A 16,977-nucleotide genomic window follows, 5' to 3' on the forward strand; every position below is an offset into this window, starting at 1 on the left:
TGTTGGTTGCCCCTAAGCATAATCTCCCCTGCTGGCCCCTTGTGGATATGCGCCAGAATAATTCTCTCAAAAAGCTTGCCCAGGATCGAGGTAAGACTAAGTGGCCTATAGTTTCCTGGGTCCTCCTTCCTCCCCTTTTTGAAGATGGGAACCACATTTATTCTCTTTAATTTGTGATTACAGGATACATGCACACATAAGTTACTGTGTTGCGAAGACTTACACAGATATTTTTGTGTATGATTAATCAACTTCGACTATTGCAGGACTGGGACAACAATTCTACTGCACCCTAGTTTACATTAAATTTTAATCTGGTTAATTTAACTTTAAAAGATTTGGAAACAAATGTTAAACTAAACACATGTTTAAAAGACGGATTGACATTCACTGCAGTGAGTTTTGACCTTTAGATGAATGAAATTCAGCCAATCCTTTTGTTTAAAAAAAACATTCATTAAAGAATGATGGAGATATTTTTATAAGGAACATTTACACCAATAAAACAAGTAAGAGTTTTTCATTTAATACAGTTGTAAGAACTGACAACTAACTGTGCTTTTTCATACTAGAAGGGTAGAAACTAAGTTTGCTCTTGATTAAGCACTGACAGCTCTCATTGAATTTAGTGGGAGTTGCCCATACATCTAAAGAGCAGAATTATGGCTCTTTTTATTTTTCACAATACAGTCCTAGTTATCTGATTTCAGTTAATCAAAGTTTGGTTATATATCCTTTGACAAACCTGGGTGTTCTTTATTGCACCTGGGTGTACTACTTACTTAGAGACCTGCTTTTCTGAAGTTTCAGGTTGCAGTAAATCATTGTACTACATTCGGTTTTCCTGTTAGTGAATATAAAAATGTAAAACTTCTCTGGTAAAAACTACTATTGCGGGAAAATTAGGGCACTCTACTGGATAGAGACTGGACTAGGACTTCAGAGATCTGAATTCTGTTATAGCTCTCCCACTGGCCTGCTAGGTGACTTTAGACAAGTCATTATACCTTTGTGCCTCAAGGCACGTGCACACATTCATGGGACCCAGTCTGTTATCATGTAGCTTACTTTATGCCATGTGATCATAATTTGGGTCCCCCACTTGTGGACATGTTCTCTAATGCCAGGAGCCACGCTCCCAGGTTTCTTTTTCCTGAGAGAAAAACTGACCTGTATAGAATGAGGCAGAACATGAATGGTGCATACCCCCAGCAGCTGGGGGGGCATGGCTGGGCTGTTGGCGGCGGGAGTGCGGCAGCGGTAAATGCAGAGCTCCTGCAGATGCCACCAGCGCTGTCAGCAGCCGGGAGGGAGCAGCAAGTGCCAATCAGGGGTCAGTGACCACCCATAGGTGCTGGCAGCGGCAGCCAGTGATGATCACAGGGTGGTAGTGGGTGCCTTTTTGTAGGGGGTGCACCACCATGCTCAGGGGATGCACATGCACCCGCTTGCTCCCCCTACATGTCGCCCCTGAGACAGAGAAGCAAGGAGCCTGCAGTGAAGACACTCAGCTGCCAGGGTCCCTAGAGCATGCAGTCTAGAGAGCTTTGTAGGTGTTTTTTTCAAGTCAATGTAGACAGGGATCATTAGGGTCAGTGAAGGTGGGGGCAGGGTCTGCGCCATGCACAGAAGAGTCCTACAGAACTTTTCCATCCTTTTCCACACCCTCTCCCTCTCTCTCTTTGCCCCCACCCCTCAACCAGTGCTGTGTTGGAGCCCAGCTAAGACTGGACAAGATAAATTCTTGTATACTTCACTGCTCCCAAGTGCTGCAGTATGATTCAGGCAGGGAAGAAGCTGGGATCAGAACGTGCCACTTAAGTGGCTCAGTGCTGGGCTTTTGCAGCCCGAAGCACTCATGGAGTGTGTTTTGCTTCCTATTTGGCTGAGACGGACACAGAAGCAAATCACACTGGGATTTTGGAGGTCAGTTCTGCTGTCTGTACAGAAATTCTTTCTCCTTAGAGATATTCTTTGTGGAGCCACTTCACTCAGGTTGTTCCCTAATTATTTTTCTCCCAGAGTGGCCACTTTTATTCTGGGAGAAAAATTATGAACTTGTGTGCACTCATGGTTTCTCCTGAAAGAGCAGGGACTCTCCCTGGAGAAACTGAATGTCTGTCCAAGCCCTAAGCAAGTTGAGCTGGGGTGGGGGGAAGCTAGCAGATCCGCAGGAGGATTTGGAGTGTTTGGTAGAGGGTTGGCAGGATGGGGGGAAGGGGTAGGAGGGCTAAAGATAGCTTAGTCAGGATTAGGGGGAAGCAGCAAGAAAAATGCAGCCTGGGTTTGGGGTGAGTGGCTAGGTTTTCCCAGCCCCAGGGCTGTGCTCCAAGCATGTACACACATTTGGTTAGGTTGGACACAGATTAGCGCTTCCCTAGGTGAACTGAGTTATATGGGGCTGGCCATTATTTGCTCAATCTAAACTCAACGTTATACAAATCAGTACTTAGTTGGCCTAACCCTAGTTTGGTTGATCTAAGTGTAATGCCTGTATGTACCCTTCATTTCATCTTTAAAATAGAAATGATATCGGCTTAATTGTAAAGTGGTTTTCAAACTGTGAATAGAAGCTGTTATATAAAAGCCAGGTATTTATTTATTTGTTGTTTGTTTTAATTTTAGACATGGCCTGAAGATGCATTGGAAGCTGTTGCTTCTCGCTTTTTGGAAGATATTGAAATGTCAGAGGAAACTCGGAAAGGCTGTATTGATATGTGTAAAAGTTTTCACACTTCTACCATAGCTTTATCTGATTTATTTCACGCTGAGCTTCAAAGACATAACTATGTTACACCTACTTCCTACCTTGAGTTAATCTCCACGTTCAAAACTTTACTGGAAAAGCAGCGCACGTAAGAGTGTATAAAGTGCACTTTGCTAGGGAAAAGCAAAGTTTATTTTAGATGTTATTTTCTGTATAGAATTAATTTTGTAGCCAATATAAACAAAAACATTAAGGGTGTTCACAAAGATTTGTCTTGGATTCACCTTCACACAATGGCCTGAAAACCTGGTTGAATATTGATATAGTGGCCAATTCTGACAATTGCCACAAATTTACTGCATATTTCTACTTTCAAGTATTATGTCTTTTCTTATAATGCACCAGAAGCTCTTAAAATTTCAAGGGATTTCCTCTCCGGCAGGGAAAATACTACTGGATAACATTACATTCCTTTATAAAGACACTGTTTTCCAGAAGGGTTGGTGGAGTTTTAGGGCTTCAGAACTATAGATCCAGATCTGAGGAGAGTGAGGATAAAATAGTGCAGGTGATTTTATACATAGATACATAATCTAGGTGTAGGTCTCTAGGTCAGGGTTCAGCAACCTAAGGTCATGAAAAGAGTGGATCTGGCCCGTAGCTACTCAAGGAGTTGGTTACAGGTTCCAGCCACGGCAGTTTCCCCAGGTTCCTATTTTCTGCTGAATTCATTTTATTCTTTCTGCTGCAGCAGAGGAGGTACCCCCCAGGGTCCTAGTGCCTGCTTTATGCCCCTCTGTTCCCTCCTTCAGATCCTGCTTGCCCCTTCCTTGGGTGCTGCCTCTACAGACTCCTTGATCCCCCCAAGCCTGCTTGTCCCCCTTATCCCCCAACCTCCCTGCCCCTGCTAGCCCCTCCCATCCCAACTTACTTTAAATCAGGTGGCTGTTTTTTACTTGATCTGTTCTTCCACTAACCTCCATGAACATCTTTACTTAGCTTTTGTGTACGTGTGAATCTGGCCCAAGATATGTTGTGCCAACTAATGAGCAGACAAAAGATATCAATATGTTTGAATTTTAGTAATTCTGAGAAATTTGCAGAAATGGGCTAAAATTATGTGACTGTCTTGTTAAAATGTATATAAAATTTAAACATTACTTGTTTATTTCTAGTGAGGTGATGAAAATGAAAAAAAGATATGAAGTTGGCTTGGAGAAGTTGAATTCTGCTGCATCACAGGTAGCCTCAATGCAGTCTGAACTGGAAGCCCTGCAGCCTCAGCTAAGAGATGCTAGCAAACAAGTTGATGAGATGATGGTGGTTATTCAGAAGGAATCCTTGGAAGTAGCTAAAACTGAAAAAATAGTGAAAGCTGATGAAGCAGTGGCAAATGAACAGGCCATGGCTGCAAAAGCAATCAAAGATGAATGTGATGCTGATTTGGCACAAGCCTTGCCAATTCTAGAAAGTGCTTTAGCTGCTCTTGACACTCTGACTGCACAGGTACAGCTAATAGGATGTATTTACGTTCTGGACAGTCGTTCAGTGAGCACTGTCAACTTTCAGAGAGATATTTACCATGTTTCATAGCTAATAATTATTAGATTTCACATTGCTACTGATTTTAAAGATACATGATTTAATAGCATTTTATATTTCTTAACAATTTTCAGTGTTAAAATCAAAATATTCTTTTATTTTCCTTCCCTGTTTAAAAGTTATAACATTGCTAATCATTGAGCTACAATACTAATGTTTTCATGGAGCATAAAGCCAGATACTTCTCTTTCCAGCTATTTTAAAATTCATAATCATAATATTTTGAATCAACAAATGACGTGTTAAAATAATTTGCTTCCTCAGCAAAACTGCATGCTGATTTGCCAGGTATTATCTACAGCCTCTGTTTAGATCGAACTGTTTTTCACAATTTAGAAACTGAGACTGAGATTCTGTTCTGGACCTTTTAGAGAGACAGTGCATAACTTGTAGCTCAGGAGGAGGGATGAGAACTAAGCTTTATGCCTTGTAACCCTGGGCTGATTCCCTCCTCCTGTAACATTAACTACTATCCATGGCAGTCTTTCTGTGGACCACAGCTTCTTGGACTTTCTGTAATGCTTCACTCTGTGGTCCTGTGCAAAACATACCCTCCTGTATCAGAACTTGCAAAGGGATTTGCAGAGGGAAGGTTTCTGTAGTACCTGAGGTAGGAGGATCCTTTATCTACTGTAACTGGGGATTTATTGTCCTTTTGTGTCACTCCTTTTGTCTTGCCTAAAGAGGCTGGTAGAGAGAGGTAGTTAGCCATGTTAGTCGGAAGACAAGGGTAGATTTCCATTTTTTATACACTAAAGCAGAGATGTATAGCAGAGGCCTTACTTCATCAAATGCTGTGAAGGGACTGCAGGAAGAAGGGAAGCTTAATAGAAAGCAGTGATTGGAATACAAAGGGTTGGGAAGGTGGAGGGAGGATTCCTACAATTACAATGCAATCTTAAAACTGTAACAGCTGTCACAAACCTGTCCGTGGGGGACCTTCAGAGCCTGGCATTCCTCCCCACTGTTCAGCCACTTGCCCCACAGAACAGACTCAACAGACTGAGGTTGTCCTGGGATAACTCCCTATCACCGCAAGCCAGTTCCACTTCCCATATACTGGACCCTGCAGCTGGGGTGAGGGAACCTCTGCCAGCCCCAGGTGGCTTCCACTTTGGGTTGTGAAAGAGCTTATATAGCATGAGCTGCATCTATGGAGACCTATATCTATGATTTGGTTAGTCTTTAAAGGTGCAAATCTACCCTGCCTTCTGCCTAAAGTGGCTGGTCAGAGATGAGGATCTTAATCTCCATGTCCATACAAAGGTGCAACAGAAGGCCATTCTGCTTTCTGATTCATTTGACTGAGCATGGTTCTAAAGCCTTGGGCACACACAACTTTGGTAGTGCTCCTGTGACAGGAATGCCTCTTCTGGAGTCCGTCTATCGATGACCCCACCCTCCTGTTATGGGCCAACTGCCTGCATTCTTGCCTGGTGCACCTGGATCTTAATTAATGTGTGTTAATTAACAGAAGGCTGCCCATTATTGCCCCGGTGCCAGGGGGTGCTATCTGTGGTTCCTTTTCCTCCCCTACACTGCAGCCCAAGCCTTGCAGATGATACTGATGTGGTTTGATCTGGGCCTTGTTGTAATTTGGTTCTCCCCGTTTCCTCCCTGGGCTCTCCGCAGCCCTGTCTGGCACTGGCGCTCGCCGCCCCCTCTCTCTGGGGCTGAGGTTCCCACGCTGCTGCGGGTCCCCTATGAGGCCTCCTCCATCCCCTAATACCCTCACCCAAACCACCAGTTAAAAAGCAAACACAAAACACAAACCCCTGGGCTATAACAAAAATCCAAGTCACCCAGCTAAAACATCATTCATTCCCTACCAGGAAATACTCCATCCCATAACAGCATCAGGAGCTGCTCATGCAGTCGTGCATTTCCCCTTTGCTTACTCCGGCAGAGCTCCCTTAGCTGCCAGCAGGGGACTGCCCTCCTGGCCTCAGGCCTGGGATTTATTTGTGAGCCAGGCCCTGCCCCTTCTGGTCAGCTGACCGGGTGCAGGTGTGGCCAATTCCCTCTTTAACCGGTTGTCCCGGCAAGCAGCATCTGGGTTCCTGCCTCTGCTCTGAGAGTAGCAGGCACCTTAGTGTCCTGCTACAGCTTCCTATGCCCTTACAGCACTACAAAAAGCTAGTGTACATGTGTTCAAGCTGTCTGTTCACTACAAAGATAATGGATCCACCACAAAAAGTTCCTGTTTGAAATCAGGAACTTTCTTGTCATACTACGGTATATTCTGCTTTCTGCCCTGTGCTCCCTGTCTGATGTGTTGCTCTACTTTCTGCTTCGTTCCCTGTATTCCCTGCCTAACCTGCTTTGCTCTCTGTCCCTACACTATCTTCCACTGTGCTCCCTGGTCCCTCCCTGATCTGCCATGTGCCACACAGAGATTGCCTGTGCCAATTGTGGCACCCATGTCACAGGTTGGCCACCCCTACTTAATAAGGAACAAGCAAAGAAAATACTGAATTGGTCTCTTTCTATGCCTACCAATGAAAGATTTAAAATGCAAGTGTTAAAGAAATTGTTATAAGGTATATTTATACTATGTGTATGTTAATTCTATGTTGTGATCTTGAAATCATATCTTAAGTGAACTTATCAGCTCTAAGAATAGGACAAACATATAGAAACAGTATTGTAACATAAACAAGATGATTGTTATACAGTATAAAATCCAGCCTAACCCTGATCCAAAATAGGTGAGAGGTATGCTTTTTATTTTAAGGATATCACAGTAGTGAAGTCCATGAAGAGTCCTCCTGCTGGTGTTAAGCTCGTTATGGAAACTGTATGTATCCTGAAAGGCATAAAAGCAGATAAAATCCCAGATCCATCAGGCTCAGGGAAAAGAATAGAGGATTTCTGGGGTCCAGCTAAAAGACTTTTGGGTGACATAAGATTTCTACAGTCACTTCATGAATATGACAAGGATAACATTCCTCCAGCTTACATGGCTATAATTAGGAAACAATATATCACAAATCCTGAGTTTGTACCGGAGAAGATTCGAAATGCTTCCACAGCAGCTGAGGGCCTGTGCAAATGGGTCATAGCCATGGATTCATATGATAAGTAAGCATTTATATTACAGTTAAATCTGAATGTATTTAGTAAGTTCTAATATTAAGGGATTTTAAATTTGTTGGAAATTCTTCCTAGTTTGATAATACACTAGTAAAGTTTTTAAAGCAACTGTAGAAAAGGTCTGATTTTTAGATGCAGGTGCCTTCAGTAGGGCGCAGAAGCAAAATTATATCACCAGAAGGTTAACTTTCGTTTTGCCATCCTTTTACATATGTGCTTAGAGGAGAAGGTAATAGAACGCTGTTGGGGAAAGCTAAGACTCCAATAGCCAGTTTCTGAGAGTGGAGTTGAATTTGACATTGGAAGACTTATTTTAGTATTATATTTGTATTTACTTACGGTCACTGCCCCTTCTGAAAAAGACCATGCTGATTTTTTGCTGTCTTCTACCCTACCAATTTAACATACTATTTTAATACATCTAAAGACTGCCTTGAACTATCATACCTCATGTATACCTAAGGTCTGCTCATAATCAGAAGTTTAATTAATGTTATAGGAAGATTTCTTACTAAGTGTAATACATTTTAATATACTAGCACATACTATTGCATCTTCTTATATAATGAGCAACTTTGAACATTGTAGGCAGCTATAGAAAGTAATTTAGTCAAATAAAGTAGACCAAGTCTTTACTCAGCTGAAGCAAACAGACTTTAATGGAGGTATGCTGCTTTTGACTAATTAATGAACTGGCACCTTGCTTGCAACACTCTAGTTGAAAATCACTGATCTAGAAATTATAGACATCACTTTTTCATTTTTATTTTTCATGGTTTTATAAGTAAGATATTTGTTTGCAGTAGGTTTCAAGAATTATCTCAAATTTCCTGTCTACAAAAATGAGTATACAAATATTTTAAAACTTCAAAACTGGCTTGTGCCTGGAAATATATCTTACTATGAAAAAGAAGGGTTTTTTCCTGCTGTATTTATATATATAAAATGACTGTGAATGTAATTTTATAAATACAAAATGTTTAAAAAGTAAATGTTTAAAACTGTTTAAAAGATGTACATATGTTAGTCATCTCATATTTCAGAAGGCTATCCAGTAATATTTATACTGCTTTTTTAAACTTGCAGGAAGTATTGCAAAAAATTGTTTCAAGCCATTTGCTGTTTCAGCCATCAGGGTCAACAAAAATGGAAGCAAATAATGAAATATACATTGGTAGCCACTTGAAAAGTCTTATTCACTGACAATTAAAATGGAGTTGTTATCTGAAATACTGGCATTTTCTCTTATCTGGCTCACAATGGCTTTTAAATAGCAACCTAGTATAAGTGTGTTTGTATATGCATAGTAATAGAAAGATGTGTATAACTTGTATATTTGATTAAGTTTAATTTATGCATTTATTTTAGAGTGGCAAAAATTGTTGCCCCCAAAAAGATAAAGTTGAATCAGGCTGAAGGGGAACTGAAGATTGCCATGGATGGTCTTAGAAAGAAACAAGCAGCCCTAAAGGAAGTTCAGGACAAATTGGCTCTTCTTCAACGGGCACTAGAATCCAAGAAGCAGGAGAAGGCTGATCTGGAAAATCAGGCATGTAACATACAGAGAGAAAACTGTTACTAATGCTGATATTTAAAAAGAAATCTTGCTTAAAATATAGGTTTTTTTATCAAATGAAATTTCTGTTTTAACTTCGAAGCTGGCTAAATATTGAAGAAAGCCATCCCTACATCCGCCTCATACTTCCCCCCCTTTCAGGCTAGCATTATAGCTGTTCAATCTAAATGACAGTGTGGGCATATCATAAAAATAAGTATGCGACAAGTGAATCATAAATGGAATACATCATCATTTTCTCCCTGTTGATATCGTTTTCTCATACTCCCATCTTATCATAGAACCATAGAGAACTAGGGCTGGAAGGGACCTTCAGACATCATCTAGTCTAACCCCATACCTGAAGTAGGACTATCCCTAACCAAACCATTTCATCCAAACGATAATCTAAACTCATCATATGACTGCCCTCAACCCTGACACAACACGGACTGATCCCCTAACCTGCCACAGGTTAGGGTGTGCTGCTTGTCCTGCTAGCTAATGTCCTGCTAATGTCCTGCTTCTATGAAATGCAGTATATGCAGTATATGAGCAGTATATGCTCATGAGATCCCAGGTAGAGGGCCACGGTCTCCACTACATAAGAAGGCAAAGACTCTGACAGTTCATATCAGACTGACCATAAAGTAAAATTCCTTCCTGACCCCAAGTATGGTGATTGCTCTGACCCTAAGCATGGGGCAAGATGACCCTAAGCAGGGGGTAAGACCCTCTATCTGGGAACCTCTGGCTTTGGTCTCAGCAGGAGCATTGGCACACCCCAGTCAAGATCAGTATCCAGTATCCAGTGCCTCTGAAGAAGGCTTAAAAACACCTTGACAAGTGCAGCAGAAAATGGTGGTGCTATAAAGTGATTACTACACTCCCATCACTTCAAATGTTATGTTGAAGCAAATTGCCAGAGCAGTAGTGGAAATGTGTCATTTGATAATTTAATCCCTGACAATAAACCATAGTAACCAGTTCTACTATGGGTATTTTTCCATGCTTCTGAGCTTTGTTGGTTGCTCCTGCCCCGACCCCCCCAGGCAGGGGTATACAGGCAGTGGATTGTAGCTCTGCCCTGGCTCCAGACCATGCTGTCACCACTGCAAAATCCCTGGCGCGGCCCCGGAGCAGCTACCTGCCCAGCTGTATGCCCTGCCAGCACTGCTTGAGCCAGTTTTCATGGTCCATGGGTTGCGTCTGGGCTGTGCAGGCAGGTCATCTGGCTCTCAGGCCTTCTCATAGGCTGGTCCAGCCTCCTCCATGGGCTGAATTTTGCCTGTGGGGCTTATCACCACAGCTGCCAGGGCCTCTGTAACACCTGTTGGAGCTCCTGTTTCAGAGCGACTCTGTAACCAAGGAAGTTAATGCTGTTTATTGCTACTTGTGGGTTGTCAGGCTGGTGAGAAAACCCACAGTCTAGATCTAGACCATGGGAACTGCCATGGTCCAGATTCAGCCCATGAAGCCAAATTTGAAACCCTGGTCTAGAATATGAGACAAAAAAAGCACTAGCTCCTAAACCTTACCTATTTTTTGTAGCTGTTCAGAGGACAAAATTTGATTAAAAAAATGATTGTCACCTATTCTAGACAAAAAAAAGTTCTAACCTGCTTTCACTTCTTAAGAAGTCGGTGCTTAAGAAAAGAATTCTGTTTCAATGTAAAACATGTACATGCATTGTTTTAGACAACACATATTTTTAAAACAATATTAAAATGTAATAATTACTTAAGGAGCCTCCTCCTGAATATAACCATGAGAACTATAAGGATTTGGGGCACCTGGATTGGACATCCTTAATTCTTATATGTTGTGGAACTCAGTTATTCGGTTGATGTGTCTGTCTGTCTACACAAAGAGATTTGGAGATAAGCCGAGAACCTGACTTATTATAACACTGCTCTGTGTATTACTATCCACAGGCATATAGAGAATGTGAGGGTGCAAGGACAACAAGCTTTCCTGCCCTACCTTCCTGCTGCTCAGAACAGCTGCAGGTGGCCCAGTGGGGATAATATTTTAATAGAAGTGGATTAGAAGCTTCCTATTACACAATTTCTACAGTTAAATTAGATTTTTTTTCAAAACCACTTGATTTAAAAAAAATAACCTCAATACACAATGTATATTCAAAGGATGTTTTGAGAGAAAAAAATGCATCTGCTTTCATGAGAGAATAACCTTCACATAAAAAGAAATTTTATCTCTTCTGAGCTATGGGTCACTTCCTTAAATACTGGTATTTTCCATATTACATACAAAACTGTTATGAAGTCCATGTTTTATACCAAGCTTCATAATTTATTTGGAGGAAAGAATAACTCTAAAATGTCACAGACCTTAGCATGCTTTTACTGAGACAATCTATCTCACAGATTATTTTCCTTCCTGTTCAGACATTTAAACAGCCAACAGAAAGCTTTTTTCTATTTCTTGAAGTAAAAAAAAAATTGCAAAAAATGTGCAAGCATATAATTACAGGATATTTCTTTAATATTCATCATCTTGTTAAAAGCAAGACATCTGAGCCTTTGTTCGGAAGAGCAGCATATAAACTGAATGAATGAATGAATAAATGAATGAAGCTAATCTGCTGCAACAGAAATGTTGGCATTATACACTGTTTATTTTTGTTTCTCAGGTTGACTTGTGCAGCAAAAAACTACAGCGAGCAGAACAATTGATTGGAGGCCTTGGGGGTGAAAAAACTCGCTGGAACCAGACTGCTCTGGAGCTGGGGAGGCAGTACATCAATTTGACTGGAGATATACTCATTTCATCAGGAATTGTAGCTTATCTGGGAGCCTTCACATCCAGCTACAGACAAGTAATGAACATAGTTGTTTTATCTATATGGTTTTTGTACAGAAAACAACACTAATCAGTTTTTCTTACTGCCAAATAATTTATCTTTTAAAAGATGTTTTAATGTAATGCAACATTTGAAGTGAAAAAACAACTTCCCTAGGTACATATTTTTAATCAACACATTCCAGGCTTTTGAGTGTTACAAACATCCCAAAGGGAAGTCTTCCTTTAGATTTATTTGCTATATTCTAACAGTGCTAGTTGTGAAATTTGTGATCCTTGAGGTTGTTTACTCTTATCTCATCCAGTCTCTGAAATGACAGTAAGTAACGTTGAGCCTTATGGCTCTGACCTGCTCCCATTCTAGCAAATGGCTAAATTCACGTTAACCTCAGTGGGAGCAGGATTAGGTCCTCTGTCTACAGCAGGACAAGTCAGCAGATAATGCATAACTATTTTTAAAATGCAATGATTATTTACAGCAAGAAACAGAGATACAGTGGCATGACACTACAGTCATTTTGTAATAAACTACTGTACAAAAAGTATTTCTTTGGGACTGACTTGAATACGGGTGACTTCAGTGGAAATGACTTCAATGGGTGTGATTCCTACTGAAGTAAAAAGAAACTTCGGGGACCAGGAAACAAGGATTTGGACCTGAAGCCAAAATTGTCAACTGCCTACTAGTTTTGAATGCACTTCTGTCCTTACTTTTGGAGTTAAGTACACAGGCTGGAGAAATGAATGGTCAGAACTTCTGAAAATCAGGCTAGTGTGTTACTGAACAAATTGAGTCACCTAAAATCCATAACCACTGTTGAAAACTCAAACCTAAGATTTGGACCTGCATGCTTTTTTGCATTCCATTTTTTGACTTGTACCCTTTGACTATATATATATATTTTACCTTTTTTTTGTTTAGAAATTCTTTCAGTGTTCATCAAATATTCACTGTTTTTTCATAATATCTATATTTTGATATTGCTGTTTTATTGGTTGACCTTGCAAGATTGTGTTTTGCCTGCAATTTTTTTCCTACTCCCAATTATCTAATTTTGAGAGCATGTAATTCTGTAATTGATAAACATAATCAACTATGAGGCATGGATTGTGAGGGTAGGTCTGAGCATTTCCTTTAATAGCTAGTGACAACACTCCTACATTACTAGTATATTCCTGGAAAGTGATGGTGTAGGTTCTGGATGCCATTCCTGGAAGCCATGAGGGACAAAGTTAACTTTACTTTTACATTTAGAAGTGACAAGACATACCTGGTTTCACACAAGAAGTTTAGGCTAGTCAGTTGAATTGTCCCTAGGTCAAATCTCATTTTCTGAATGGAATGGAAGTGCTTTTTTTTTTTCCTTTTTGCAACAGTAGCTGTGGTCTCGTCAGCTATTTTTTATTCTCGTATATTTGCCACCTTGTGATTGTTTATGGTATTGCTGTTTGCTTATCAAGTGACTGTTTCAGCTTTTCCTGCATCTCCTGGATATTTTCACATTTTCAGTTTTTCATGTTCTAAAAGGCTAACTTGTATATTTTCTCTAGTTTTTCAAAGAACAAGATTTAAAATGTGAGGATCTTAATTAGGGTTTAAGTTATTGTGTCCTTCATTTGACATGCATGCCACCTATCCCTGGAATACATTTTCTTTTAACACAGAATTTCTGATTTCTATTGCCTTGAAAAGGGAAATCAATCAGATTTGGGTTTTAAGCTTCACCCTTGCTTTTAAAATGCTAAATACTATCAAAATATATCCTTCTTTGGCAAGTGATGTGATAATTGGCTTGTATAGTGGTGCTCAACCTTTTTTAGAAATGAGCCAAATCTAATTTGAGCCAAATCTAATCTAAAAAAATGAGCCAAATCTAATCTAAAAGTCAGAAATGGGCTGAGGGCTACTTAGGAAAGCATTGCCAGAGTGCTGCATTCTCAGTGAACTCTCTGAGCACAGGCAGAAATGCAGTTCCCCAGTCTAACTCATGTTCTTTACAGAAAGTGCCATGAGTTAGACCGAGTCTCCCGACCCAACAGATGTCAGCTGTTGGGTCAGGAGGGTGGGGAATCAAGGTCCAATTTCGAGCTGACCCAGAGAAAGAGGCTGGGTCTCTGCAGCCTTTTCCTATAGCCCTGCCCCCCGTCTCCTGGCCCCCGGTGTTGTCTCAGAATGGGAGGTGGAGAAAGGGAGGGAGGTCCATTCTAGGGTTTCTCCAGCCTATGCTGGAGTTGGGGGGGGCTGGATTGGAGCCCCCCCTACTTCAGGGAGGCTCCAATCCACCCATCCAGTGCTCCAGTACTGGCTTTGCAACCCCAGAGTGAGTTCCCTGCTCCTTCTCCCACCTCCCATTCTGAAAACAGTGCCGGGTGCAGGGCTGGGTTGCGTCAGTCCTGCCCAGCTCGTGGCACATGCAGGCACAAGTTGAAGGTGCTCTGTTTTGGACTGCCTTCACAGGATAGGGCCCTTTTAAAGTGCTCTGCCTCCAAGCACTTGTTAGGTAATGGCTGTAGAGCACTTTCAGGGGCCAGATCTAGCAAAAATTGTCACTTCTGTTTGTGTCCTGTGAGCTCACGAGCATGTCAGTGTGGGCTGTGGCTGGAGCCACCGCTTCTGCATGGCTTGAGTACAGGGGGTGAACTCTTTCACTGCTTGTTCCCTCTTTTTCCCTGCTGTTGAATTCAAGTGACGGTTCATCAATGCACCTGTGTGTTTGATTAGGATTGTGAAGAATTGGGTGTATGGACTGTGGTTAAATATAAGTTGAAGTTGCAAGGTGGTTTTGTAGGGAAGTGAGAAGTCCGACTGTGCATGAGATTTATGATACTCATTATAGATTTAAACCATTTGAATTGGGGTCACTGTGGCTATTATTGTTATCTTAACTGAAAACTTCCTTGATACTGTTACTGATTAAATCAAGAGGACATCAATTGAATAGCCTTCACTTCAAGTTAATACATTTTCATGTGTAGTAATAAATGTGGTACTATAGTTATTGTCAATAATAATTTGAAAAATACAGAGTTTTAGATGATAAATATGTACTAGTTGAACATGCCTAATTCAGCTGAAAGCTCCTGATTATTAAAAATTGATTAGCTCAGAAACAAAATCTCTTGTATTTAGTCAAGTAGTTTAGTCCCAAAGTGATGTTTGACTAATCAGCAAAAATGAAAAAAATCAAACTAAAAATACAGCAAACAAAAAACCCCTACCTGAATAGCAAAATCCTCAAACAGCAGAGTTCCTGTAATATTTTCTTTGTTTGTGTTTGAGAGGATGTGTTTGAAAAAGGTATGACTAGAGTATCCTTCTGCTCTGGAAATCCAAAACAAGCAGCAAGGCTGTTAGAGGAGGAGGGTTTTTTTTTTCCTTACCAAATACACCTTAATTCATGGAGAAGTGTGCTTGTTTAGTATTTAGACAGACACTAGAAAGTTGGATGCTAGGTAAAAAGTCGCTGTATTGTAGCAGTGGTTTGCAGGATAAATACAGTATTGATAATTTAATCTTGCAAAGATACTACAGAGATTCAGCTAACGTTTACTTTCTTTCCTCATGTAGAATCAAACAAATGAATGGGCATTGTTATGTAAAACAAGAGACATCCCCTGCTCAGATGATTTTTCCCTAACAAAAACTTTGGGAGAACCTGTGAAAATCAGAGCTTGGAACATTGCAGGATTACCATCTGATACCTTTTCTATAGATAATGGTATCATTACCTCGTAAGTAAAAAACAGTTTGTACATGCATAGTCTTCATTAAATAGCTTCTTACAGCATACTGTTCAGTTATTTCTTTTATGAACACATTTTCTTACTGTAGAGCAAGTTCCAAAATACAAATTGTCAAATAAAAACAAGGCTATTATTTTTACTTTTACTATATACTTTGTTCAAGGTTCCTAATAACTAAAGTAATTCACTCCACACTTTAAATTCCCATGAGCTATTCAATGACACTGGAAATTTTGATATTGGGAGGCATAACAACATTATGCAAGCAAATGATCATTTTACTTGTAAGTGACTAAGCTGATTCAAATAGAGGAAATTTTGGATACTAGAGCAAACTTGTAGCAGTTTAACAACAGGAGCGGCCTCTTCGGGTCTGTGAAGAGAAACATTTGCTCTGCAGCACAGCTTGTCTCTTCTTTCCTTATGGTGTTAACATCCCCTTTTTAAATGGAATTTAGAGGCAGTCTAGGATTTTTGAAGGCTTTATCCTTGCCTACAGCTTAAGGTATCAGACGTGTGCTTTCAAAGCTGCATATATGTGCATGCGTACATAAAAAAACGTACTTCAGCAGCTGAATACATGCATTAAGATGATAAATTTGGTATAATATATTAATTAATCTTGCAGTAAATGTATATCTTATTCTCTATGTAAATATATAAGTTTCTATTTGTGATTTAAATTTTGTTTGGTTGTTGATTGTGATGGAGTAGAATGAGAAGAAAAGATATTAACTAAAAGAAAATCATCAGGTGATACATTTTGTCATCTGAAGCACGGCTTCTCATTGATCACTAATGGAAAATGACAATAAGTGAATAAAGTAAGGGGAAAGAAAAAGCAGAGTTTTAAATGTTATAGTATACTAATAGGTAAGAGTGGAAATATTCCTTCCCCATAAAAAGCCAAAGCTGTGTAATTTAAAGAACTACTTTGGAACCAAGCCAATAACACCTTTCTTCCAAATGATACCTCTACAGAAGAAATGACGCTTACTTTGCAGATCTTCCAAATAGGAGGCACTAACACTTGTTTCCCATAACGTATTTTGTAGCTGAACCCTAGATTCCTTCTTAGTAAATAGTTTCCTGGTCTCTAGTATTTGGACCAGGAGTACAAGTGTTGTGTGTTGTCCACGAGATTTATCTTGACATGATTAGGAATGTCTATTTATGTCATTCCTCTCTAAAGGGATGCTAAAGAGTAGAATAAATGCTTGAAGGATGATTTCATAGAATCAATGAGTGGGAAGGGACCTAGACAGATTATCTAGTCTGACCCCCTGCCATGAGCAGGAAGGAGCACTGGGAGTGGCAGGGGTCATAAGACCCTAGCCAAGTGCCTATCCAGTCTCCTCTTGAAGATTTCCAGGGAAGGTGAGAGCACCACCTCTCTGGGAAGCCTATTCCAGGCTCTGGCCACCCTTACAGTGAAGTAGTTCTTCCTAATATC

At 40.4% G+C, this 16,977-nt stretch overlaps 1 protein-coding gene across 2 annotated transcripts in view; it reads left to right on the top strand.

Moving 5' to 3' along the window:
- The window catches only part of DNAH7 (dynein axonemal heavy chain 7), a 226,155-nt gene that overhangs the window by 144,284 nt on the left and 64,894 nt on the right, over nt 1–16,977 (top strand). For both annotated transcript variants that reach the window (XM_019553881.1, XM_019553882.1), the window contains 6 exons: nt 2,626–2,855; nt 3,883–4,213; nt 7,044–7,390; nt 8,771–8,951; nt 11,611–11,796; nt 15,349–15,512. In XM_019553881.1, coding sequence (XP_019409426.1) covers nt 2,626–2,855; nt 3,883–4,213; nt 7,044–7,390; nt 8,771–8,951; nt 11,611–11,796; nt 15,349–15,512 — 1,439 coding nt within the window. The remainder of the gene's footprint in view (nt 1–2,625; nt 2,856–3,882; nt 4,214–7,043; nt 7,391–8,770; nt 8,952–11,610; nt 11,797–15,348; nt 15,513–16,977) is intronic.

The sequence above is a fragment of the Crocodylus porosus genome, unplaced genomic scaffold, assembly GCF_001723895.1.
Source record: "Crocodylus porosus isolate Cpor-Errol unplaced genomic scaffold, CroPor_comp1, whole genome shotgun sequence".
NCBI lineage: Eukaryota > Metazoa > Chordata > Crocodylia > Crocodylidae > Crocodylus > Crocodylus porosus.